Source organism: Dipteris shenzhenensis, chromosome 2 (genome assembly GCF_047967505.1).
Source record: "Dipteris shenzhenensis isolate YYH24624 ecotype China chromosome 2, Dip_SZ_1.0, whole genome shotgun sequence".
NCBI lineage: Eukaryota > Viridiplantae > Streptophyta > Polypodiopsida > Gleicheniales > Dipteridaceae > Dipteris > Dipteris shenzhenensis.
Window position 1 is genome coordinate 59,017,662 of NC_141597.1, and position 25,598 is coordinate 59,043,259.

The window sequence follows — 25,598 nt, forward strand, 5'->3', positions numbered from 1 at the left end:
ATTTTCATGTATCCGTGCTGTAAGGATTGATCGACAGGGTGGTTTGTTACTGTTGTAAACTTGTTTTGCCACTTTGCAATTATTTGCACCTCACTGGGATTTACCATAAGTTTGGTTTAGTGTCTTCAGCTAGCTGTAGATCCTTTCTGGTTACTTTCTTTTTTGCAGTTTATATTGTTGCCTTTTTTGTAAAACCTTGCTATATGTGTTTCTTCATAATAGTGGTTTTTCCCAAACGTTGCGCTGTGTACATATATATGTACATTATAAAAATAGGACTTGCATCAGAAAACCAAAATAGAGAAAAAGCATAGCGAAGAATGCCTAGCTTAGTTGCGAGTTGCCAATCATCTCTTGTTCCCCTTGAAAAAACCACTTCATTAAGTTTTTTTAAATCGCAATATAATTAATTTCGGCAAACAGCATTTCACTTACATGTTGTAGATTATAATACAACTCTATAATAATGTCTCAACTTATAATTATCATTCTCACGAAGCCAATTCCACTCAAATTTTGAGTGCATGAATAGCATATTTTTAAAATGAAAGCAACCCCTACTGAGATGCCTCCTTGAAGATGTACATTTTTACATGATGAGGGTGTACTAGAGCCTCAAAACTATCTGTCCAGCTACCCGGAATATCTTTGTGCTGCATTCACACACCAAAGATTTCAAAACAAAAAATTCCATGGCAACCTCTCTCTCTCTCTCTCTCTCTCTCTCTCTCTCTCTCTCTCTCTCTCTCATCATAGCTTAGTATACCACTCAGCAAAGGGCCCTAGTGAACCAGTTACTTTTCGGATTGTACTTCAGACTCATAGGCCCGTGAGGCTCCCAAAGACGTTAATCTCTCTCTCTCTCTCTCTCTCTCTCTCTCTCTGTGACTCTCTCTCTCTCACACACACACACACACACACACATTTTTTTTTGTGAAAAATTTGAGTGCTTTATATTACAAGATAGCTATCCTAGGGAAAAACTGGAAAGATGAAAAGATTACATCAAGAGAAAATCTCCATGTAGGATAAATATACATCATGATCTATGCAGTGAGTTTGCAGACAATCAAAAAGCTATTGCTGTAAAGAACGACAGAAGAAAACAAAAGTGGATCACCAATGACTCTGTGGTTTCTATCTTTCCAGAGAGTCTAGGGTGCCCAAATAGCGAACCCAGGTAAAGAACAAATCAAAATCCAGTCCTCAAGGATAGATCCCAAACAACCAGAAAAGCTTGCCAAAAGAAGCCTGAGGAAATCTCAGTCTTAGTCTCTGCCGAAGGATGCCCAAGCTATGTTTCTCGAGACAGTGCCAAAAAATATGAGATACAGATTCCCTCGGAGCTAGACACCTACGACGAATAGCTGGAGCAATACGTCTACATGATAAAAGCTGTCTAGACGGAACAACCCCCAACAGAACACGCCATAGAAAGACCTGTTGTCGTAGAGTGTCAAATCTGTTTCAATCTTTTTGTCCACCATTTGACTCGACGATGCAAACACCAAATCTGATTAGCCCTATCTGACGCCCAGGGTGGAGACAGCAGAACTTTATATAAAGAGGAGACTATTATATGAGACAGCCTCAAAGGACGAATGGACGAGTGTATTAGAAGAAGAGTCAAGCCTGTCTTGAAGCTCTAAAGGCGGCACTGGCTGAAATGGCTGAAGCATCCGAGTAATGGTGTGCCATACAGGATGATATTGCATTCCCGAACCATATTTTCCAGCAGCCAAAGGGAAGGATAAAAGAGTGCCATCATCATGAATGACATTTGCCACAAAGGAAATCCCTTTGAATTAAGAAAATACGAGCATCTGCACTCTTGTAAATCCAATGGCTGAGGAAAAATGCGTGACCAGTGGATGCTCTCAGCTCTCAAAGAGTTACCCTGCAAGGAGTTCCGGCCATGCCAAGTCAGATGCGAGAGAATATGCTTCCAATCCAAAAAATTTTGAGTAACAATAGGGCAACCTTTGACCTTGCCTTCAATGCTGCCAAACTGAAAATCCCATGGAGTGGGTTGCCAATAGCCAAAAGCAGTAGTAGTAAGTTGAAGAAGTAAGTAGTGCATCATTGCAGCCCAAGGGTGATCACCATGTAGAAATTGTAGCATCATTTTCCCTTTATGAGCCAGAATGTGCACATGAATGTTGAGAATATTCAACCCCCTATGCAATTTTGGCGAACATAACCGCTGTACTGGAAGCAAGTGCAAGCTTTTCCTACCATGCTTTGAATGCCAGAAAATTTCCATGGTGGTGGACTTTAGTATGTAAGATCTCCTTTGGGAAAAAAGATCAATGGTAGATAAAATTGAATGTAGGCCACCAAAATAGATTGAACAATTCTGAGCCGGACATGCAAAGGCCAAGTCGCTAACTTCCAATATTCTAGCTTTTTTCTTAATTTGACAAGAACCCAATCAATCTATTGGCGACGAGTAATTGACCAACCCAGAGGATAACCAAGATGACGTACCAGTTGATTGGGCGGGACAATTTCCCGTGGCCATGCCGGACTATGCCAATCTTTAGAATGCAAAGGCAACAAGCAAGATTTCTAAAAATTGACATGCAAGTTAGCAGCCAGCATATAGTGAGAGAGCCTGCATAAGCGAAGCAAGGTCCCTTTCAGTATTCTGTGGCACGAAAAAGGAATCATTTGTATAGACCTGAGCAACTAAAGGGCGACTTCCAGGAGTCTTATAGAAGCCTTTCAGAAAGACTTTGGATGAACATCCTTCCTCTGTCATGCATGTGTCTCCCATTTAGAGAATTTTTCTATTGTCATTGCATTGCAAACAATGTTTAGCCTGGCATAAAATCTGATTTTCTTCCATAGATTTCTAATATGACTTAGCTCAGTCAAGGATTGACACGTGTGTTTAGCATGAGCAACATTATTTCTCAAAGCCTTCATGTAAGTTTTGCCATAGTTGTGAATAACTGCTTGCATTCTAGCAATGAAAGCTTTCCAAGCATAGTCAATTCCAAAACGAGACTATTGTGACAAGGGGTGGACAGCCTCATACATCATGGCCTTATATGCATCATGCGCCAGATAACTATTATTGACAATGAGTAGTCTTCTTTGTGGAAGCCGATCATTAGGCATGTCATGAAGAGAGATCCTCAACCACAAAGGGGCATGATCAAAATGCATAAAAGTGTAATCCACCCATAATATAACCGTTAATGCTCACCCACATATGTCATACTTAGCAAAATGCTTATAATGACCAGCATACATATGCTGATTATGCTCTTGCAATGCCACTATGTCAGGCTGTAATTGATTGAGATAGCCCCAGACAAGTTTCCATTTCCTAGGATCACATAACCCTTGTACATTGAGAGTCAAACATTTTATATGTGACAACATATTTACAGAATATGTACAGCTGAGAACCAGATGTATCAAGTTTGCATTTCAATCTCAAGATCCGGCCCCCGACCCTGAGAAGATCAAAGTGTCTGTGGAGAAGACAAAAGAACCGTATTTTCATCTTCAAGGAAGAGGGTGCGACTTGCTGTCACGTGCTGTCACAATTTTTCTTGGACTCTGCCAAGCTTCCTGCAAAGTCTTTTCCTTTACTTTCAATTGAGAAGTAGAAGGCATCAAAGAAGAGGATTTCCATTCAACACAACCGGAGCTTTTCCCTTATCCCGGGCTGCATTTGCAGGCTTGTTTGGCTTATTTTTAACCAAGGAAGAGGCATGAGAATCCTTAGGATGCATTTGAGCAGGCATAGCATCTAGAGGCATTTTATGTAAAACCAAAGGGCATTGCGAAGCCATGTGCCCAAACTTCTTGCATTCAAAGCAAGCTCATGCAAATAATCCCCATTTAACCTTATAGAAAGCACTTCCCATAGCAACGTTGTTGATAGTAACATCATAAGATTCTGGAGTGGGGCTATCTGTGTCCCACAAAATACAAAATCTATTAGAGTTGCCATTTGGCCTTGCTGGATACACCACCTTGCCTAAAGAGGCTGCAATTTTTTGCAATAAAGAAGCCAGGCATTGAGGAAAGTCCACTACTTCCACCCACACTGGACAACGATGTCTGATCAAAGCTTGATAGTCCCTGGTAGGTGACCATGGGAGAACATGCACCATCTGCTATTCATAAAAAAGAGGAGAATGTTCCAAAAGCATTTGCTTATGCTATTCATCCACCATAATAACTTCAAAGAAGCCCCTGGAGGAGAATGGGGACAAATACCAGAGGCAAAGTACCTCCAAATCTAGCCTCCTCTCCTGATGTGACCTCTCATGTGCATGGATTTGACAAAGATAGCTTTGACAACGACGTTTTGAATCGAAACGACGCGCATTTCCCATTGTTGAAAGACCTCTCTCCTTCGCCACCTATTGATAATGGATGTGCAAGACCTCTCATTGCAAACTCTCTCACTCCAGCCTCTGGCAGTAGAGACTCCCAGCAGACTCCAAGGCCCTCTTACACGGGGGTGGTGGAAGAATTTAGAGGAGGGCTATTCACCCCCCCCCCCCCCCCCCCGGTTCACGCATAGTACTACTAGTCTTGCAAGCAAAGGCAACCATGAAGGAACAGGAGGAGCTTATAGCCCCCTCAGGCCAGGCTTCGTCGACAACAGACCAGGCTGGAACGCAGCAGCTTCAGCACGTGGAGAACCCGAACGAGGAGAACCAGAACGAAGGTCAAGCGCTCCTGATTCCAACAGCTCGCCTAATGGGCTCTTTCAGAGACATAAAGAAGAGAGTCTTTCATCGCCCAGCCAGAACCCTGCTCCTCGCCACCACGTTGTTGCAAACGCAGCTGGAAAATCAGAGGGACGACGCCCCAATGCTCAACCAACAGATGGCCCAGGACCCACCTCCAAATCCACAGGAACGGAGGGAGAAATCAACCAGAAAGATAGTGAAGGCCATCCATCAGCAGACACACGACAACCTCAACATCAGGATCAACAGCTTGAAGCTGAGGAGAGCTCACGAGAGTTGGTGCTTTTCTTTTGCAGCAGCTGAATCTATGGCACAGGGATGGAACGATGCTATTGAAAAGGTGGAGGCAAGTCTTAAGGAAGCCAAAAAGAACAGGGCAGCCATTAGAGCCAAAAGGATGGACAAGCTTAAGAAAGAATAAGGACTTAGAACAAAGAGATAGAAACAATGACACCAATGCTCAACAACAGTTACTGTACAAAAGAAAGGAAGTCAGAATACAAGAACAGATCAAGCTTCATAATGCCAACATCTACTTTAGGGAGTGGTGGGCAGGTAAGATAGACAAGCCAACCAAAGAGAATTTCAGGAGGATCAGAAAAAAGAGGAAACAGGAGGAAATCCCTTTGCTACAAAAAGAAGATGGAGACTTGGCCCATTCAGAAACAGAAAATGTAGAGATAATAGTCAGCCATTTCAGAAACCTACTAAGCACAGTGGATTTAACAGACCATAATGTTCTAGAGGCAAGATTGAAGTGCCATGCAGCCACGCAACCATCTGTTTCTAATCTAGATAGAAACCAATTGGAATCAGAGCTATCCCTTAAAGAGCTCAAAGAGGCTGTTTTTGCAATGGCTGATGGGAAAACCAATTTTACAAAGTCTTTTGGGACACAGCTGGCCCTTCCCTACTGGCTGTCTGGAATGAGAGTATCCAAAAGGGGCTGCTCCCAGAGCATCTAAATGGAGGAGTCATTAAACTTATTCCAAAGGAAGGGGACAGAACAATGCTAAAAAACTAGAGGCCCCTTACTATGCTGAAAGGATATATGCCAAAGCAATGGCTTTGAGATTCAAACACAAGATGGACAAGTGAATCCTGGAAGAACAAAAAGGTTTCATCAAGAACAGACACTTATTGGAGACTATCATCAATCTTTGGGAAGGGTGCACCCATGTTGAGGAAACCAAGCAAGAGATATGTCTTATTAAGATAGACTTTGATAAGGCCTATGATAGACTCAACTAGGACTTTCTTCTGCAGTCTCTCAAAAGCTTGGGTTTGGGGAAGAACTTTATCTCCTATGTAGCCTTGCTACTATCAAATGCTTCTGCAAAGGTTTATGTGAATGGGGAGATGTCTCAGAGTTTTATGTTAAAGAGATCCATCAAACAAGGGTGCCCTCTAGCCCCCCTCCTATTTGCAATTGTTGCTGATGCTTTGGGGTGGCTGATTAAAGAACAAGTGGATGCAGGTGAAATCATGGCATAGAACTCCCCTCAGGAAACCAGTTGGTTAATCAGCAATTTGCAGATGACACTACCCTCACAATCAGAAACACATTTACCCAATCTCCATTTTCTCTCTCTCTTGCTGGTGCCCATCTAAAACAAGATTAGAAAAATTCATAAGGATATGCAGATCCTTTCTATGGGGTGGGAATGACACTAGAAGAAGAATTGCTGAAGTTAAATGGGACTTTTGTACTAGGCCAAGAAAATGAGGGCTGGGTGTCATAAATATGCAATTGGCAGCCTACAAGTTAGCAGCCACTTGGATAATTAAAGCAGTTACCAATCTTGATAGAGATTGGGCTAACCTTCTGCTCAGGAATTTTAAGCATGTCAGACCTCTCAGAGCCCCTAGATGGAAGGACTACCCTAGTTTGGCAGCTATTGGAAACCCAGAACCTTGCTCCACCAAAGGGAGCCAACTGTGGAAATCCTTGTGGGGTGCCTATGAACAGATCAAATGCTACATCACACTCACTGGGAAAGGAAGTTTCATGACTTTGGATTCTATATGGGTATCTACATTTTTTCCAAGCCAATACCTGAGTGATAATGAATTTCTAAGAGCTTGGCATTTGGTAAAGAAGGGAATCTCTTGCTAGGGTGATCTTTGGGATAGGAATAATATTAGATGGAAAAATTGGCTTGAGATAAGAAGAGAGTTCAGACTTCAAAATGTAGACCAAGATCTGATCATGGGAAGATTGCAGCTTTGGGAGGGAGACATCTCTTGGAAGGGAGGTAGAGTGCTTGATTATACCAGGGAGTTTGGGTGGGTTGGTAGCTCATCTCTCTTACCTATACCCATACCCTCTGAAGGTATAGAGGAGGTTGTAGTTAAGTTAAACAAAAGATGGAACTGTTATGATAATGCTAAAAAATGGGCACTCAGATTTGAGTTGATATGGAACAGAGAAATCCCTGAAAAAATGTCTACTTTGCTATGGCTAACTTTGCATAAGGCAGTCTGGACCAATAATAGAAGTCTCAGCATTGGCAAGGGGGATGGTACATGCAAATGCTGTGTGATGAACAGAGAAGATATTTTTCACCTCTTCATTGCTTGCCCTAGAGCAAGAAAGGTATGGAAACATGTGCAAATCCGAATTGGGGAGCCTATAAATTGGAAGGCCATACTATTGGGGGATGCTCTCAAAACACCTTATGCCAAATGGTCACTTATCAGAGCCTATGCTTTATGGTTTATATGGATTTCCAGGAATGCTTTACAATTCAGTGATGAGATCATGCATGCTGACCAGCTCTTTATTAATTGGTATGATTGCTTTATGCTCACTAACTGAACATTCTCTGTTGTGCCCCTGGCAAAGTTCCTCCTAGATCAGGAATTTCATAACTACAATGATCAGATTACTCAAGTGCAAACAGAATTGTCTGAACACACTCAAGAGGCAGGAAGGTGTTCTAGTGCAAGGCTGGACATGCAGGCTCAGCTCCTCCCTCCACTCTGCTCAGTCAAAGAAGAACCTGCTGAATAGTCTTCTCCAACTAGATCCTGCTCCTTACTTGTTTATTATCTATGCACAGGTTACTGCTGAAGGCTCCTGCGTTGAAAGATGGCATATCAACAAATCCCTGCTGTTTTCTTCTGTTTACCATGGAACTCTGTCTCTCCCTTGGGCTATCAAGGACTCAACTGGGGTCCATATTTTGAGACTTAGCAACTTGTTAAAGTTAAGATACTGGTTTTGTTTCCTCTTATTTATAGAAAGAGTTTTTTTGGTATGCTGGCAGCCCTCGTTAGAGGTGAACTTTTTTTGTCGAAGGTTTGACAACGATGTACAAATGATCAGAATATAAACAAAATTTTCTTTGCCCAAAAAAGAAGAAGCCCCTGGCAGCATAATGCACTTTGCGAACAAAACAACCACCTAAAGTGTGTGTCAATCAATTACCCACATCAGATGCAACTGGCATACGGCGTGGAAAGAAAATAATCACTGCATGCTTAGCATATTCTCGCACCGGATCCACAATATCATCAACTTCCACCATTATCCCAACAGTGGGAGCAGTGTCTTTCCAATCCTTACGGGTATCTTCAAATCCTTCATGCATAACATCATAAACCAGTTGAGCCTCAAGAGAGGAATGCACGGGGTCATCCAGACCCAAATCCTGCTTTTGCTTCTTGTGGGTGTAAGCCTTCACTAAAGCCATGGAGAAAGGCAAGCTGAAGATGAGAAAAAGAAAAGAAAGCCTAGAAAGAAGGGGAAAAGGCAGCAGAAGAAAAGCTGTATACACAGAGAGAGGTGAAAAGCAAAATGAAAAACCCAAGGGACTAGCGAGAAAAGCAACAGAGAAAGAGAGCAGAGGAGAACTAGCTATCAAACGTGAACAGTGAGCGGGCAGCAGGTACAGAGAGCGTACATACGAACAGATCGTATAAGTACAGAACCTATACCGAAGGAAGTACGGACGACAGGACCGTACAAGGGGTATGGACGAAACACTGCAGAGAAGGCTAGCGAATCCAGTGCAGAATGGGGGCGGGTACTTGTATGGGGCTACCGTACAGCAAGTACGGGCAAGCAAAGAGGAGGCGCGATGACTACAGGAGGGGATTAGGCGCTGACGAGCTTACGGTGAAGGCGCAGTAATCCTAGACGGCGGGGCTGGGGCAGCAGGTAAAGCTCCATAGCTCACACACACACACAAAAGACTCTATGGTTCCTATCTTTCCAAAGAGTCCAAATTGCCCAATATCGAACCTAGGAAAAGAACAAGTCAAACTCCGGTCGGTGAGGATAAATCCCAAAAATCCAAAAGAACTTGCCGAAAGTAGTATGAGGAAAGTGTAATTTTTGTTGAAGAATGCCGATAAAGTCACATGTGTTAGAGCAACGCCGGAAAATCTGAGAAACAAACTCTGTGGTGCCAAGCAACGATGTCAAAAAGCTGGAGTAATACGCTGGCATGAGAGCAAGAGTCTAGAAGGAAAAACCCCCAATATAATGCACCAGAAAAAGATCTGTTGTCAAAGAGGAAGCTTGGAATGCCAAATCTGCCTCAAGCGTTGCCTCCATTTGAGAGGACGAGTCAATCCCCACATTTGATTTGCTCAAGTTGACACCAAGGTGGAGGCAATAGAACTTTATACAAAGAAGACACTGTAATTTGAGACGGCTTCAAAGGACAAATGGATGAATTTAATGGCAGAAGAGTCCAATCATTAAGCCTGTCTTGATTTTTTTTTTTTTCCCAAAAAAATTACTTTATTAAGTATGAATGAAAACCGCGAGAGCAAGCTCAAATGTGGGAGTACATCGCAATGCATGAGGAAAAAACAGCTCAAAGTGAGCTAATAAAGAACCAAGGCGGAGGCTGAAAATGCCATCTCAACCTTGAAGGAAACTCAGAGAAGAAAGGAGATCCCCTCCAAACTCTGAAAAAAGTAACTCTTTTGGCCTGTCTTGAATTTCTAGAGAGAACCGGCTGAAAAGAGTGAAGCATATGAGTAATAGCCTGCCATACAGGGCGATAATGCATCCCTAAGCCATATTTTCCAGTAGCCAATGGAAATGATAAAAGAATCTCATCATCATGAATGACATCAGCCATAGAGGAGATTCCTTTTGAATTAAGGAAATATGATCGTCTGGGCTCTTGCAATGCCAACGGTGGAGAAAAAGCTCGGGACGAGTGAATACTTTCAGCTCTCAAAGAATTGCCCTGTAGAGAATCACGTCCATGCTAAGCCAAATGTGAGAGAAGATGTTTCCAATCCAAAAGCATTTGAGAGATTAGAGGGCAACCTCGGACTTTGCCTTCAATACTTCCCAAGAGAAAATCCCCCACTGAGTAGGCCTCCAAGCCCAAGGGTGATCCTCATGCAAAAATTGGATCATCATTTTTCCCTTATGATCAAGAATATGCACATGAATATTCAAAGTATTCAATCCCCCATGCAGTTTTGGCGAACATAACTACTGTAAGGAAAGTAAGCGCAAACTTTTCTTGCCATGTTTTGAACGCCAAAAAATTTCCATAACAGCGGACATAAATGAAGTAAGATCAGCCTTGGTAAAGAAGATCAAAGGCAAATAAAATTGGATATATGCCACCAAGATAGATTGAGCAATTCGGAGCCGAACATGTAGAGGCCAAGTAGCCAGTGCCAATATTCAAGCTTCTTTTTAAGTTTTGCAAGGACCCAATCAATCTGCTGGCGACAAGTAATCTTCCATTGAAGAGGATAACCAAGATGACAGACTATTTGAGTAGGTAGAAGAATTTCCCCTGGCCATACAAGACTATGCCAGTCTTTTGAATGGAAAGGCAACAAGCGAGATTTCTGAAAATTAACATGAAGGCCAGCAACCAATCCATATAAAGAAAGAGCTTGCATAAGCACTGAGAGATCCCTTTCAGTGTTTTTTGGCATAAAAAAAGAATCATCTGCGTAGGCCCGAGCAACCATAGGTACTAGGAAGCTAGACGGAACCAACTATCTATATTGAAAGTGAATGCTCATTGTCATCTTGTAGCCAAGGAAATCTAGGAGGTGACTTGCGAAGTGCTAAATACCACGAGGAAGATTTCAGTTCCAGCAGATCCAAACAGGGTGGAGGAATGGAACTTAGAGAAATGTCGTCGCTCTTTTTCCATGATTATAGGAACGATTACGGATTCGGTGATACCTCAGATCTAACTAGTACATATGGCACAAGAAGCATGGAAGATCTTACAAGATCTTTAAAAACCAAGAACACGGGGTGAATTATCATGCTCCAAAATCAACTTGAAGATAGAGGACAGAGAGTTTGCCCAATGACTGACTTGTGAAAGTGAAGATTCTTTTTTTTTAATTTAAAGAAAAGAAAAGGAACTGTCTATTAATCTTGAAAAAACACACCATACAGGTCAGCTAGGAGCTACTGAAGGTTAATACAAGAGAAAACCGGCTATTAACCAAACCTATTTTTGTAGGGCCCAGCACATTCCCTAGGGTCCCTCCGGAACCGGCAGCCAGGGTGGCGGTCTATACATCCAGTGAATATCTCTCGTGGAAAGAGTGTAGAAGATGCCTGCAGACCAAGCCATGCAGAAATGCTCCCGCCTCTCAATTGTCACAAGGGAGCCAGGGGTACCAGGCTCCAAGATGGCATGCAAGGTAAAGATAATATCCTGTCAATGGCAGCGAGTGTAGCATCGGAGGGACCTGTTGGCCTCCCTTCTCTATTGCTCCAGTTTCTCCAGCATACAGGATTAGAGGCCCGGAGGTTTCACGAATTGAGATTGAGGATGCAGTTCCTCCTTCGCATGCTCACCCGATTGTTTCTCCGTAGAGCAATGTCTGGGAGACTGTGGCCAGTATTACTGCTTGGCGCATTTGGGTCGCCAGGTGTAGCCCCCTTTTTGAGCCAAGCCACCATCCCCTCATGTGAAGTCTTGTTGGCTGCTCTGTGTATTGGCTACAACCTTGATGGCTGCTACCCAAATCCTCTGCGCAGCTATACAACGCCAAAGATAGTGTGGGATTGCCTCAAGCACTCCCTCTGTACAGCAGTGACAATGGCCATCCACGTGCATCTGCTCTAGCCAAGGGCCCATGGGCAAGCCCCCAGGGGCCACCATCCAGAAGAAATAGGAGATCTTTTGTGGCCTAAGGATCGCCCACATGCTCTAACTAGTGTCATGCCCTCGAAGATGTCCAAATCGCTGCCTCCAACTGAACATTGCATCCAATGCGTGTTGTGTAGGAGAAGGGTACCTCGTCCACCCTGTCTGGAGCCCTACACGTGCAGGCTAGAACAAATCTCCTGAGTCCCATTGAAGATCGCAAAGGGGCCGTCTCTTCCAAAGCATCCTTTGCCACTCCAAACCATCCAGGAGCTCCTCGTCCCCTGGGTTTCTATCCATCTCGGCCTGCAGGCAACCGCTTGGCTCTACTCTATAGAATTTGCAATGGTGGGACTCAAGGGACTCCTGAAAGCAACTCACTCTGAGGGGAATGCCTGTCTGTGAGAACTAACCAAGAATTAGGGGTCCACGGACTGAGTAGCCCCTCCCACTATGAGTCTGGCATTGCTGCATCAATCTCTGTCTCTGAATGGTTGCCCCTCTCAGGTGGTCCAGTAAATACATCCTGTCCTCTGCTACTCATGAGAGCTGCCTCCAGGCCTCGAAGGAACTCGCTGGGCCCTTGTCGAACTCTGCCCATCCAATGTGTGTGCACTGCCCAAGCATGTGACCCTTTGCATCTCTCATCCTGGGGTGCCAGATGAGCAGCTGTCTTTGAAACTCTTCCCTGCACAAGGCATTAGCTTGAATAAGTCTCCCATACAACCTCCGCCACACCGTGTAAAGACTCTGCATCAGAGGGGACCCTTTCCTCGTGAGAGGGTCCTTCAAGAAGATCCATCTATGGGACTGCTACCACTATCCGCCTGTGCGGGGTTGTTTTTGAGGATACCTCCCTGGTGAACCAAGCGCGACTGCGAGAAAGCCTCTCTCACATGTCCTCCAATGAACACCTGGCTGGAGCTCCCTGCATATAGAGCTGAGACCCCTCTGAGAAACCCATCCTCTGCATAGTGCCCTCCAGGAAGGACTACTCCACCTTATCGTAAGCCTTCTCGAAATCCAGGAGGAGGATAGCAAGAGACTAGGCCTAGCCCAGTCTATGGCCTCCCAAAACGTGAAGATGTTGTCAAGGATGTTGCGCTCCTAAACAAAACCAGTTTGACTGTCATGGATGATATATGGAAGGTGGGGCCGTAACCGCAAGCTCAAGGCCGGTCTTGTATGTAGTGTCTAGTAGGATAATCAGTCTCCATTGATGAATGTCTTTTATCCCCTCCTTTGGGATCAAGCAAATCCACCCACGGATCAAGGAGTAAGGGAGTGAACCTGAATCAAAGATCTCCTGGCACACCAACCGAAGGGGGGTGAGGATGTGCTCTCAGAAACAACGAAAGAAGACTGGGTTCAGTCCATCTCGCCCGGGCACTTCTGGGAAGGGCGGGCTTGGAGGGCTTCCTAGAGCTCCTCATCCGTGAAGGGGGCCTCTAACCGCTTGCATAAGCTCACCTGGACTACTATCGGGACCTGTGTCCAAACTGCCTCTCGAGCTACTACGGCGGGGGACTCGGATTGGAACAGCTGTCGATAGAAGCTAGTGGTCAACTCCAAGATCTTATGTGGGTCCTTATGCATCTTTCCCCGAGGATCGAGTCGCTGGAGCTGTGATCCGACTGAGCGTGGCCCTTTAAGATGGAAGCATTGTCTCATCATCCTGTCTCCCTGTTGTACCCATATGGCCCTTGCAGAGTGGTAAGAGTACTCGGCGCGTCGGAGCTCCGTGTCATGAAGCTCTAACCTTGCGCACTCATAATGGTCTCCAGGCCACTGGGAACCAGGGTCCTGGTCTCTGAGTCTCTCCATGGAAGCTAGGTCCCGTCTCAAGGCTTGCTCATGCTCTTGCAGTTCTCCGTCGCACTGCCTGGGATTGCAACTCCTCGCTGCTCCTAAGGATCGCTTTTGCAACCCACGAAGGCCAACAGGCCCTAGGCTCCTCTTGGGCTGCTAACGTATCAAAGCGATTGCCTAATGTACCTCCTCCTCCTGTAGTAGTTCTTCGGGCATGCGAACCCCTTTCTGGGGAAGGCCCTGACGGGTTGCTCTAAGTGGAGCACTATTTGGGAGTGATCGAACATCGTCATGTGTGCTAGGATGCCGATAGAGCCTCCCCTAAGCATAGCCTAGTCCCCAACATAGAATCTCTCAATGCGCTCCAGCAGGTTGTCATGCCTCCTCTGTCTGAAGAAGAAGTGGAGGCTGCCGGAGGGCTTGATGAACTCTTCCTCTCACCACGGATCCTTGCCAATGAGCTGCTCCTAAGTACCCCTCTCGCCATGGATCCTTGCCTTTGTCCACAAAAATGAACTACTTTTATGTAACCCTCTCTGTTGCCAAGTACCCCTCTCTGCTTCGAAGTACCTCTCTCTGCTGCAGGCATCTTTGCGAATTTGAGGCTCCTCTCTGCTTATCCTCCCCAAATTCCAGGTTTCTAAAGTGGCCTCCAACAATCCAGGAGTCGATGTCAGGGAGGCTATTTGTCAGTCTCCTCCAAAAAGCTGGGTGGTGCTTCTTCATACATGTTCAAAATCCCAATCCTAGACTCTCCCACCTGCACACCCAACCACACTGCCCTACCTAGGATAAGCTCCTCTTGGTCAAAGGCCTCAAGGGCCACTAATCTAAGATGCAGAAATGCAGAACCCCCCACTCCGGCCTACCACCAGGGACCATAGCTCCGAGCCTCTCCCCGGTAGATGATGATGGCGGCGACCAATGTTTGCTATCAAGAACATATGTTTTTGTATTAGAAGAAAGTCCACTGTCCGACCTACCATTGCCCTCTGAAGCTCCTATCAAAGGATCGGATATTGTGGCTGACTATGTGCATGATTATGCACTTTCCAACTCACTATGGTCCAACTCATGGGAAGGAGATGGGAGCGAACCGGGCTTCCTTATGTGAAGGAGCCTATAACTATCTTGAACCTTTGCGATTTTGAAGGAGGCTTTGAGGGGGAGTAGTCCGTGTTCGTGCGGCGCTGGATCAAGGGCATGACCGGAGTCACTCCCACCTTCGAGGCCCACTACATCATGAAAGAGACCTCTAGTCCTAGCTTGGCTGCACACTTGTGGAGAGACCAATATGTGATTTGTGTAAACTGCACCTCGGGTCCCACTCTGATCATTGCCATGCCTACGCCGGGTCTCTCTGGAGAGAATCCAAGCTGAAAAATGGCCGAGTCACCATGTGTGAGCCAAATGTCCAATCCCTGGGCGCCCATGCACTCCACCATCATACAAAACATTTGCTCTTTCATCATGAATTCAAAGAGGGTGGAGGTCCACTTTTCTTCTCTAGTGGAGGCAAAGTTGAACCCCCAAAAGGCTCGAGTGCGGGACTCCACCACGCCAATGGACCCCCCTTTGCGGGGCTGCAAAATCATAACCGTCATCTCAAGCGCAAGGGGGTATTCATAGGGGATGTCAAGGTAGTTCCATGGTCCAAGCCTTCAGAACTCTCTAGGCAAGGGTTCTCCAGCAAGGCTTTGGACCTTGAGGCTAGGAAAACAAACCGACTGACATAGGAGTCTGCAAAGACGCCAAATCCTGTGAAATAGCAAGAGAGGTTTGGGGCTGAAAAGAGGAGGCCTTAGCTACAAGAGGGAGTGGACGACTCAACCCTGCCCTTGCTTGAGAGCTTCGGGGTAGGTGAGCGTCTAAGAGGGGATGAGAGGAAGAGGGAAGAAGAAAGGGGTAGGGGGTGGCGAGGGGGCGGTCGGTGAGGGTCACTGTAGCAGGGGGTCGGGCGGAGGGGAGGGAAGGGGGGACGAAAGGGGGGGGGGGGGCAAGGTTCTGCTGGCGGAACTGGCAAGGGGGTGGAAGGGTTAGCAGGAGGGGGGGCAGGGAGCTAGTGGGGTATCGGTGTCATGGTGCTCGGGGCTCCTGCTATCGGGGGGACATCGTCGAAAAAGGTCTACTCCTCCAGAGTCTGAGGACGGTTTGCTGACCCTTCCGTCAACTACTTCCCTTGGGACGGGGGCTCAGTCTCATCCTTTGCCATCGTACACTCACGACATCTGGCACGTCGCCTACGGTTTTGCTTGGCCCTATTGCCATATCTCTTATATTGACCTTGGCCCTGGCCCCCCCGAGGGCTCCACCTAGGGGGTCATGGGACTCCATCCACTGACCAGACTCGTGTTGAGCTCTCTCTAGGGGAGCAGCCCGCTACTCATGCCATGAGTGAGTCGGAGCCCTGGCATCATCTCGTTGACACTCATGGGCTAGATGACCCATCTGCGAAGCGCAACATCACCAAAAGCGGAGCACGTGATGCATCGACTCCATGTCCTCCACAGTGAACGCGTGGTACCACGGAATGAAGTAAACCAAGTGTGGGCCAAGAGGAGAATCTGCCCTTCACCTCCGGAGTGCCGATAGAAACTTAGTAGGAAGACCTTTGTATAATTGTTGGCCTTGCCAGTTCTCTTGCGGTAAGAGTCATAAATAACCCTCAATAGCTCTTTAGAAGCTTGCTCACCAAAAGCATGGCCAATTGATTGCTATCCACCTTGTGACCATCACTTCACAAGGAGTTCATGGATCAACTCTCCATCTTCCATCTGAATGATGAGATGATTCTCCCATTGATTTTGGTTTCATAGAGATCCTGAAGACTTTCCTTGTTTCTTGTGCCATATCTACCACTGGATATGAAGTATCATCGAATCCACATTCATCTCGATAATCATGGAGAGAGCGACTGCATACTTTCAAGTTCCACTCCTTCATGCTATCTAGATCTCGCAAAACTGAGATCTTTCCTGTGGTGTCCAACAAAACAACAGATGTCAGCAGCTCTGTGCCTTACATCCCCACCCATATTTCCCTAGCCACGAGATGACTACAAGCCTTTACCTTCTATATAGGATAGTGGTGACGTCCAACTTTAGAGACTCATCGAAATTCGAAATGAGTGAACTGGATCCCATGGCAGGGTGTAGATGACCTGAAGTCTTTTGCCCCATTACTGCACTCACTACAAGTCCACACCCAAATGTTGCTGCTCCTTCCTCCTCGGCAAGGTCGGCGGCACCCTTCAGTTTGGAGTAGGCCTTCTTGTTGTTGATCTACAAAACCCTAGAGCTTGTCAAAGGCTTGGCTTTGATACCATGTTAGGAAAAGAATCGCTTGCTACAACCAGCTCTTATGCATCAAAATAAAGATCTCATAGCACAAACTTGAATGGCAACTCACTCCTTGTGCTTATAGAGAGAACACTCCATATAGAGAGAAAGTACACACAGATGTGCATCCAAACAATCGTCTCATCCCTTAAATCTTTTGGCTTTCTATTCATGACGGGAATGCAGTGAACTAGTATAGGTCCGCATTTCGTTGATAGGCAGATTTCGAGGACCCCAATTTTGAATTTGCTAGTGTAGGAACCAAGTGGAACTGATAGTGTTGTACATCTTAGGTCATGTTTTGCATGCTAGGACTAGATGTTTATTTGCATGATGATAGAAAGTGATTGTTGATTGTGGAACTAGTGGTAGATAGGCTAGTGGAGGCACGGGTAAAGAGCGTGCAACTAAAAAAAGCAGTTGCACCTCCCCCAAAAAATAGCAATCACTATTTTCATGATAACTTTTGATCTGTAACTCGGATTTAGGAGCTCTTTTTTTGTTGTTGCGAAGCTTAAATCAAGATATACAACTCTCTAGAAAAAGTCAGGGCATAAATCCACAGAAAACAGGGTCGAAAACAGAGAATACGGTAGGCAACTAGTTTGTGTAGACAGGCTCCTCCTATCTTGCAACAAGGATTGGACCTGTGGGAGAAGCACTGCCTAGCTTCAGTGCTCATCCTCTTGTCAGATGTTATGTATGCTTGTCTTTATGGAAAATAAACTTGAAGGATTTTCTATATTATGTTTGTGAATATTATGTTTCCAGCATAGTGCAGTCTAGAGAGCATGGGATGCTACAAGCTATTGAGAGGTTGATGAAATATATAGGTTATGGGTTCATTTGCGATGCTTTTATTGTGTTTGTGAATTGAAGAGATGTTATCGTGGTCACTTATAGTCCCTCAGTTTCTCTCATCACTGTTTTGGAGCCCTCAGTCAAGAGTTTCCTCGGGAGGAATTTCCGGTGACTGAGGAGAAGTACTCACGTCATGTATATAGCTGTTGTTGCAAGAGTGAGATGGCCCAATATTTTCCCAAGTTTCTTGGATGTGCCTAATGAGGATGCTTCTCAATTTATCGAAGACCTGAAGTTCACAGCACTGCTAAAAGGAAAAGATAGACCCGGAGTTCTTTTGCAAATCCTAGGCTATTGTCTACAAGCTGAAGCTAGGATATGGTTTCACAGTTTTTTCAAGATGCATTGCAAACACAGAATCGGGATGTTGAATATAGGAGGTAAAAGCAGCTTTTTTGGTCCAATATGCGTGTGCAAGGAATCCCAATCAGATAAGAGTTTTATAACTACCAACAAGCGCCCAATCATGAAGCGGGCTACTATCTGAATCGCTTTGCTAAGCTGTGGCAAGAATGGAGTTGAGGTGGCATTTTCAGCCTCCACCTTGGATTTTTGTTAGCTCTTTTTGAGCTGGTTTTTATCTCATGAATGGCTTGATGTACTCCCGCATTAGAGCTTGCTCTTGCGGTTTTTATTCGTACTTAAGGAAGTAATCTTTTTGAGAAAAAAAAAAGTGCCCTCTACACCTTCCAAAACAGGGAACAAAATGATAGCTGGGGAGAACTTCCCAGCCTATGTAGATGACTCTTTCTTTTTTATATGAAACTCGGAATCTGATGTTTGACACCTTATGCAGGTACTTGATTTGTTTGGTCTTGCAGCTAGGCTGAAAGTTAATTTCACTAAATCCAAACCTCTACCCTTGCATCAGTGTGACTGGCATCACCTTTTGTAGCCTGGTCTTTTGCTGCCTCCTAATCAGATAGTGCGTCATTTGGGCTACCCCATTGGATGCCACAAGAGAGACTTTGGGTTTTGCAAAAGCTATATCATAAGATAGACTATTGAAAAATGTCTACTTGGCCTCTACATGTTGCAGTCTATTCTCATGGCGTATGTGTGGTTTCATTTGCCCTTATTCCTTGGGGTCTTTTTCCGACATTGAGAAATTCATGTCCGACTCATGGCATCAGCAGCTCCCCATTGTGCTCCATACTCCCACTCAGCCCCCTCACATCCCTTCCTCTCTCCCTCAGCTGTCTGCTTCAACAGGCGAACAAAGTCTGCTCCAAAACATCTGCTGCATCTTGGAGTTTGGAAAGTGCACCAGCAAGCTGCCATATCATATCTATTCATCTGCCTCTCAGAGCCTGAAAAGAGCGCCACATGCAGCTCTTCATAGCCTAGAAAATGCACCCCAACATTGGTGCCAACAACAGTCTGAATTTCAGGCATTCTAACCTGCATTTTTGAGAGCTACAGTCCTGTGTTTTCAGGCCATCTACACCTCTGTTTCAATACAGCTCCAAAGGCAGCGCTTCATTTCAATTGTCAAGTCTTCAAAAACAGCTCCAAGGGCTTCTGCAAATCGCATTTCCCTGTGCCTTGGATCTGCTCAAATTTGTTTCTACATTGGGGCCAGGAAATTGCAATTCATTGTGTCCCCATTCCCCTTTCCCGGAACGTTCCCGTTTCGGTACCCCAATTTCTAGAACGTTCCCAGTCCCTGGTAACTATGGGCGGGAGACCCAACTACCAAGCTTAGCAACTACCACTTGTCGAAATTGTTGGGATAAGTATGGTCAAGGGCTTGCTCTATGGTGCATGTGTGCATCTAGGGGAGTCACATGTGTGTGTGTGTGTGTGTGTGTGTGTTGTAGAAGCACATCTAGTGCTATGAGGTGTCTAGTGTGTGACCTAAGTGATGATGTAAGCCAAAGGCCCCCACATGGGAGGTTCCTTTGATTTAGGCCAGTCCCGCTGATGTAGGGGCTGATTGCCACTGATATAGGGGAGGTGCCTACACCACCCTCTCTTTCTATAAAATGGAGGACATTCCTTCATTCTAATACACGGATTTTGCCTCACTTGAGCTCTCTCTCTTTGTGCCATGATGCATCTCTTCTACCCCACACTCTTCTACATTGCTGGTAGGCTTTGGAGAACTCATTTTGGTAGTGCCACCTCATCATCTTCTCCATCACCTCCTTTTGAGCTTTCTTCTTCCTTCCTCTTCAGAAATGGCTTAGCTCTGTTCTCCTCATCCCTTGTGTCTTTTGCCAAGCCCTCCTAGCTGAAGACTCTACCCTATAGGGCGCTCTTCTAGCTCAAAGCATTTCCCCAGATATATATCACCCGCGCTGATCCAAGCAAGGTTTGATGAAAAAACGCGCAATTCCGCCTATCTGCTCAACCATTGCCAAAGCCCTTCTAGCACAAGTTGGTCCATGTCTAGAGCCTGCTACTGGTGAATTTTAAAGGCCAATGCATGCTGGAGCAAGGAGAAATCAAGGAAAAGACAGTCAAAGAAGGCGCAGCTCTCCCAGACAAGAAGGCGCACTATCTCGCTTATGCTCTGTGTTGAAGCTACCTTGGTATTACGTGTTACCTTTACCTGGTCATCCAAGATTCCTTCACATGATCTGAAAATATATATTTATGTCGAAGGCATCCACAAACTCACAGCTTGCACTTGCAGTACATCCATAGCATCAAGAGGCATATCCCGATGACTCTTTGCTCTTGCATTGGAATTGCTATAACAGGCTCTCTATCAAATACATCATCATCGGAGAGTGAGAAGGCCTCACTGCTCCCCTCCTCTTCATTATCATCCTCATCGTCCTCATACCTTGTTTGCACTGGCACTACCTCTTCATCAATATGGGATTGACATGGCTCATGCCTATCCTCCTGTCGGCCTTCAACATCTATGGGAATTTCTAAATCAGTCATGATGGTCTCTGCCTCATATACTAGCTGCATGAATGCATCCCAAGCATATGTCTCTCCATCATGTTGAGCATCTATTACGTTCAAACGATCTTCTTTTTGGTTTGAAATATAAATCACATGCTTCTCATTTTGTTCAGCATAAACTAATTCTCTACTTCTTCATCATCATCCCCTTGAAGCATCTCTGGCTCCACTTCATGGGTCTCTACTAGATATGATTCCTCGTCTATGATTTGAGAGTCCAAAGTGTCATCAAGCACTCCTTCACCACCTTCAATAACCAACTCTGTAGCACCTATCATTGGCCATGGCAAAAAGTATTTGTCACATCCCATCGCATCATTGGTCTCCTCTAATTTCATTACATCATATCCAATTGCATCATTGATATTACTAGCCTATGGAAATGATACGTCGGAAAGGAATCCACTGCTTGGTGTATAATTAAACAATTAAACACAGACACATCCAAAGAAGGCTTTACAAGCTTTGGTGCATAAGACCACTTCCCTTGTAAACTAGGCACATTGATCAAACCCAATTGATGCATTTCCACTGCTTGGCACGTGCAATTTCAACAGCTTCATAAAACTGACAAGGATTCTTCAATTCCACCTTCAACCTGAGATCCGGCATGAGCCCAATAACAAATCTTTCGATCTTCAGTACTTCGAGTAGGACTTCAAGATGCAAAGAATCCTTTGAAGGAGACTCAAAGAAGAAAGGAGATCCTCTCCAAACTCTGAAAAAAGCATCTCTCCTGGCTGTAGCTGCTCTGGAGGATCCCTGCATGCTCGCCCAAATGGCCACCAATGTGTGTATAGTATCAGTCCATATACTGGCCATAGACTTTGAAGGGTGAACCTGGGAACCCTCCATCGCCTCCGTTTATTTGGCCCTTCAAATCTTCCAAGCTGCAATGCTAGCCAGAATCTCCCATGATGTGTCCACCGAGGCATGAGCAGCTCTGGTGTAGAGGGCACTTTAGCCTTACCCTTGTCAGTAACCTTGGGTGGAGATGCAGCCAGCCAAGATAACAAAACCGTGACGTAGAGTATCATTGGGGGTTGCAACTGTAGGGGGAGGTTTCAATAAAAGCTGAGGGCTGCATTAGGCATCCTTCCTGGGAAAAACAATGCAACAACTTTTTGAGCCAAGCTCTTGACTGGGACATATAGAGCTTGACTCCAAACAAAAACAAAAACACGAAACTCTAGCATGGGTTCATCACCCCATGTTGATTAATCTTAGAAAACCCTTCTTGCAAAGTATCTGCAAAATGCTGTAGTTCAGGATCGAGGCATTGCTGCAACCAAAACTTGACGACGCATTGAGTCAAATTCTATAGGAAATATAGCCTTAGCAAACCCAGGCTACAATTAATGTTGTCCCTGCATGTCCAATGGGCATGAAGATCATAACGTCTTTAACAAAATCCATAGTTACAATGATTTTTTATCCCCAAAAAAGAGACTTCTATTAAGTATGAAAAAACCTCCGAGGGCAAAGTGCAGTGGAAAAGTACATCATGCGTGGCTTCTAACATAGGGCTTGCCCCATCTGGGCGAAATGGATCAGCTACTATTCAAAACTAGAAGCAGTAATAAAACACTTCTAACTGGGCCAGAGGAAGGTCTCCAAGGGAATGAACATCGAGGAGAGACTGATACAAAGATGTGTGTGAGTGTGCGTGCGCGCACACACACATGCACACATCCACATTGGGTACACACACCTCCTTCCTACCCCCCTTCCTTGCCACCACGGAAAAGAAAGGAGTATTTTCACTTGACACACATCCCCTTCCTACCCCCCTTCCTCGCCACCACGGAAAAGAACGGAGTATTTTCAATTGACATCTGAATAGTTGTTACGATAAACACATTTAGGTGCTGTATGTTAATTACCTCCCATAAGTCACGAATTTGAACAGTAGTTCCGCTTTGTAACCCAAGATGCATCCACGTCGCTTTGATTACACTAGACTTATGCCTCTTATTCCAAAGTACAACCACCGTACGCCCGTTTGAGAGAGGGCCAGCCCATACCTTCCAGAGAGAATGATACATAAGCATGAAATACAAAGTTTAAACGTTCTTGTCAGTTCAAATTGTACGAACACACTAACTGCAAATTCCTAATGTTGAAATAGGCAACGTACCTCTAACTTATTTAAGAAACCCTGTTTGCTCACTTTCTTCCCTTGAATTGCCAGAGAATCTGGACAGAAAAACACCACCATGGGTGTCATAGGTCCTCTATGTGGAATTGTTACGAACTGAAAGTAAGTTTTTAAAAACTCAATTGATAATATGTGTCGATAACATCCTGTTATGTCAGTTCCACTGGAATGCATGAGCCTAACTTCTCAACATGCTTGGCACACTTTCTAGACAGATCCAGACCAGAAAAAGCTGAGGGAATAACAAGCTATACCCTTTTTTTCTGACCTCTAGAAGCAACGAAGTCAACATGATACAAAATAGTCCTCACTCCAACCAAGAATGTCAGAATACCTTGATTTACTGCAATGACCTCTTTGTTGCTGAGAATTTCAAGTGTGTCCCCATCAATACTTGTGATATCACTTCCAATAAGGAGAGGAGCCTGTGCAGTATGCATACGGATACATATAGTCAAAAGTGTAATATAGACTATAGCTACACAGACAAATCTTTCTCTCTCTCTCTCTCTCTCTCTCTCTCTCTCTCTCTCTCTCATGTCAAAAAGAGGAAAGAGAGCCCCTTAATAATCGATGATTGACGCTGGACAAGGTTCTTGCCTAAGAAAATTATCTTCCAAATGCTGATGTTTCTATAAATGCAATAAAGACATGGGAGCCTGAAGGAACTGAACCTCCACAAACATATTGATTAATCAGATACAGGTGGAAGAGGATATGCTGGACTTGCATATTGTATAAGAAGGGAATTTGAGGAAAGTGTTAAAATGCCAACGATGACCAATTCATGTAGCTATTTTTCCATAACACATCCCCTCTACCACGTGGGAGAGGATGGTAAAGCCGTTACAAAAAGGGAGGTATTGTTGTGAAAGGGTGCAGCGGATTTGTGAACAGCAAACTGAGGCAAAAGCCGCAAGCTCACAAAGGAGGAAATGAGATGGAGGGGGAGACACTTTGGCACTCAAAATCAGGAGAAAAACTCTGCACTGAAGCTGAGAAAAAACCACTCTTACAAGATGCTGCAAGAGGGAAGGGGAGGGGCCTATAAATAGGGCCCCAGAGCTACAGTGGGTCTGCTTATGTAGGCCAACCTGGTTCTACCCATAGTCAGCCTAACCTGACCCAAGAGGGTCGGTTCTGGTCGAGTTAACCCGAAAGGTTGAGAACCTGGTTGACCCTCAACCCCACCCTGTCCTGGCCGGCTCTTGGGGTGGCCTGATCGCAGATCAAACAGACCCCCAGGCACCCCGAAACATCCCTGAACCTGGCTGTCTTCTGGCCGAGCTCATGCGTGGTACCCTGGTACAGGTCCACCATCCCCCTCCTGTCCTACACTGATCTATCTTCTCGTTGGGCAGGCACACCCACACAGCCCTCACTCCCACTGTACCTAAGAATTGCCATACTTGATGCGTTCAAATGACCAAGCAGCATCTAGACAAGCTCCAATAACAGTGGATGGCATGGAGGGAATGGACAGGAATGAAGAGGATGCAAGAATTTAGGTAAGGGTCTCAGAGGACAAAGGAGAAATAATAATTCTGTGGATGCCATGATCTTCAAATATATGCATTTCCCCAGAAACGGGCAAAATCATATGCAGAATTACACAAGGGGAAAGCGTGGTAGACTATCTCATCATTCATTTTGAATTGTTCCATAAGATATATAGCTTTAAAGTAAGATAGAAAATGCCTGTCAGCTTTGATCTCATAGGAATTAAAGGAGAGATTCCAAAAATTCAATTAGGTATGAGAACACACTCCTCTAAATTTTGATGTCAGAAATGGGAGCTCCAGTAGAAGGAAAATCTCTCTTCTGCTGTTTTCTGGATTTCAAGAAATTGTTTGACATTTGCGAAGGTAGGAAGCTATAGGATAGAATGGTAGATTTGGAGTTCCCAAGGATATAGGAGAAACGACTTTGAAAGGTTATGATTGTAGATGGCTCGGAGGGGGAAGAAAAAATAACCTTCATTAGTAACATCGGGGTAAAGCAAGGCTGCTACCTCTCCCCAAGGGATATTCATAAATGAACCTGACAAAAGTAGACATGTAGGAAAAGGGATTTTGTTCACGTATGCCATTAACAACAGATGGAGATGAGGATTGTTGGTATGCAGCTATTAGATGGTTTAGCTCTCATGGCAAGTCCATAGACTTTCCCCCCCACATTACGCCTGATACACCATGAGATTGTTGCGTGTGCACATCCAACCGCCATTGGTCTTCCAGCGTTGCCTCATGCCACTTCTCTCTTGCATTCAGGGAGGATCACATCGCCCAGCTCAAGCTCTTGTTTATTGATTTCAGATTGAGACACGTTCCAATGTCCAAACCATATGATATTGTCGAGATTGAGATTGTGCACTCAATGTGATTTGCATCGGAGGCTAAGGAGCATGAGTAATGAAATCCTCAAGCACTATGAGATCCAAGGCCGTTAGTATTTCCTAGACATAGTCGAATCATTAATCAAACCGGATAGTGCTCACTGCCCTGTTTGTGTTAGAGGTCAATAGACATCGCGATAGACTGATGATGCACACAGGTAGACAAGAACCCCAACAGTAGATGTGCTTAAGTTACAAGGAAAGCCTACAAAAATTGGACACTGTAGGCAGAGCTTCATGAAAAATATCCAGGCTTCAAGGAAATTCTCTATGCACTCCTAAATGGCAGCTTTTTATAGACGT

General features: G+C 45.0%; 1 protein-coding gene across 2 annotated transcripts in view; it reads right to left on the reverse strand.

The window, feature by feature from the left end:
- Nucleotides 1-365: 365 nt before the first annotated feature.
- The window catches only part of LOC147905061 (alpha-galactosidase-like), a 28,807-nt gene continuing 3,574 nt past the window's right edge, over nt 366-25,598 (reverse strand). The window contains exons 12-16 of one of the 2 annotated variants that reach the window (XM_087396668.1): nt 23,235-23,325; nt 22,880-22,938; nt 22,626-22,766; nt 16,785-16,905; nt 548-653 (exon numbers count right to left, since the gene is read on the reverse strand). In XM_087396668.1, coding sequence (XP_087252794.1) covers nt 634-653; nt 16,785-16,905; nt 22,626-22,766; nt 22,880-22,938; nt 23,235-23,325 — 432 coding nt within the window. In that variant the 3' untranslated portion in view covers nt 548-633. Of the gene's footprint in view, nt 654-16,784; nt 16,906-22,625; nt 22,767-22,879; nt 22,939-23,234; nt 23,326-25,598 lie in introns of both variants that reach the window. The other variant, XM_087396675.1, reaches the window with a different exon arrangement.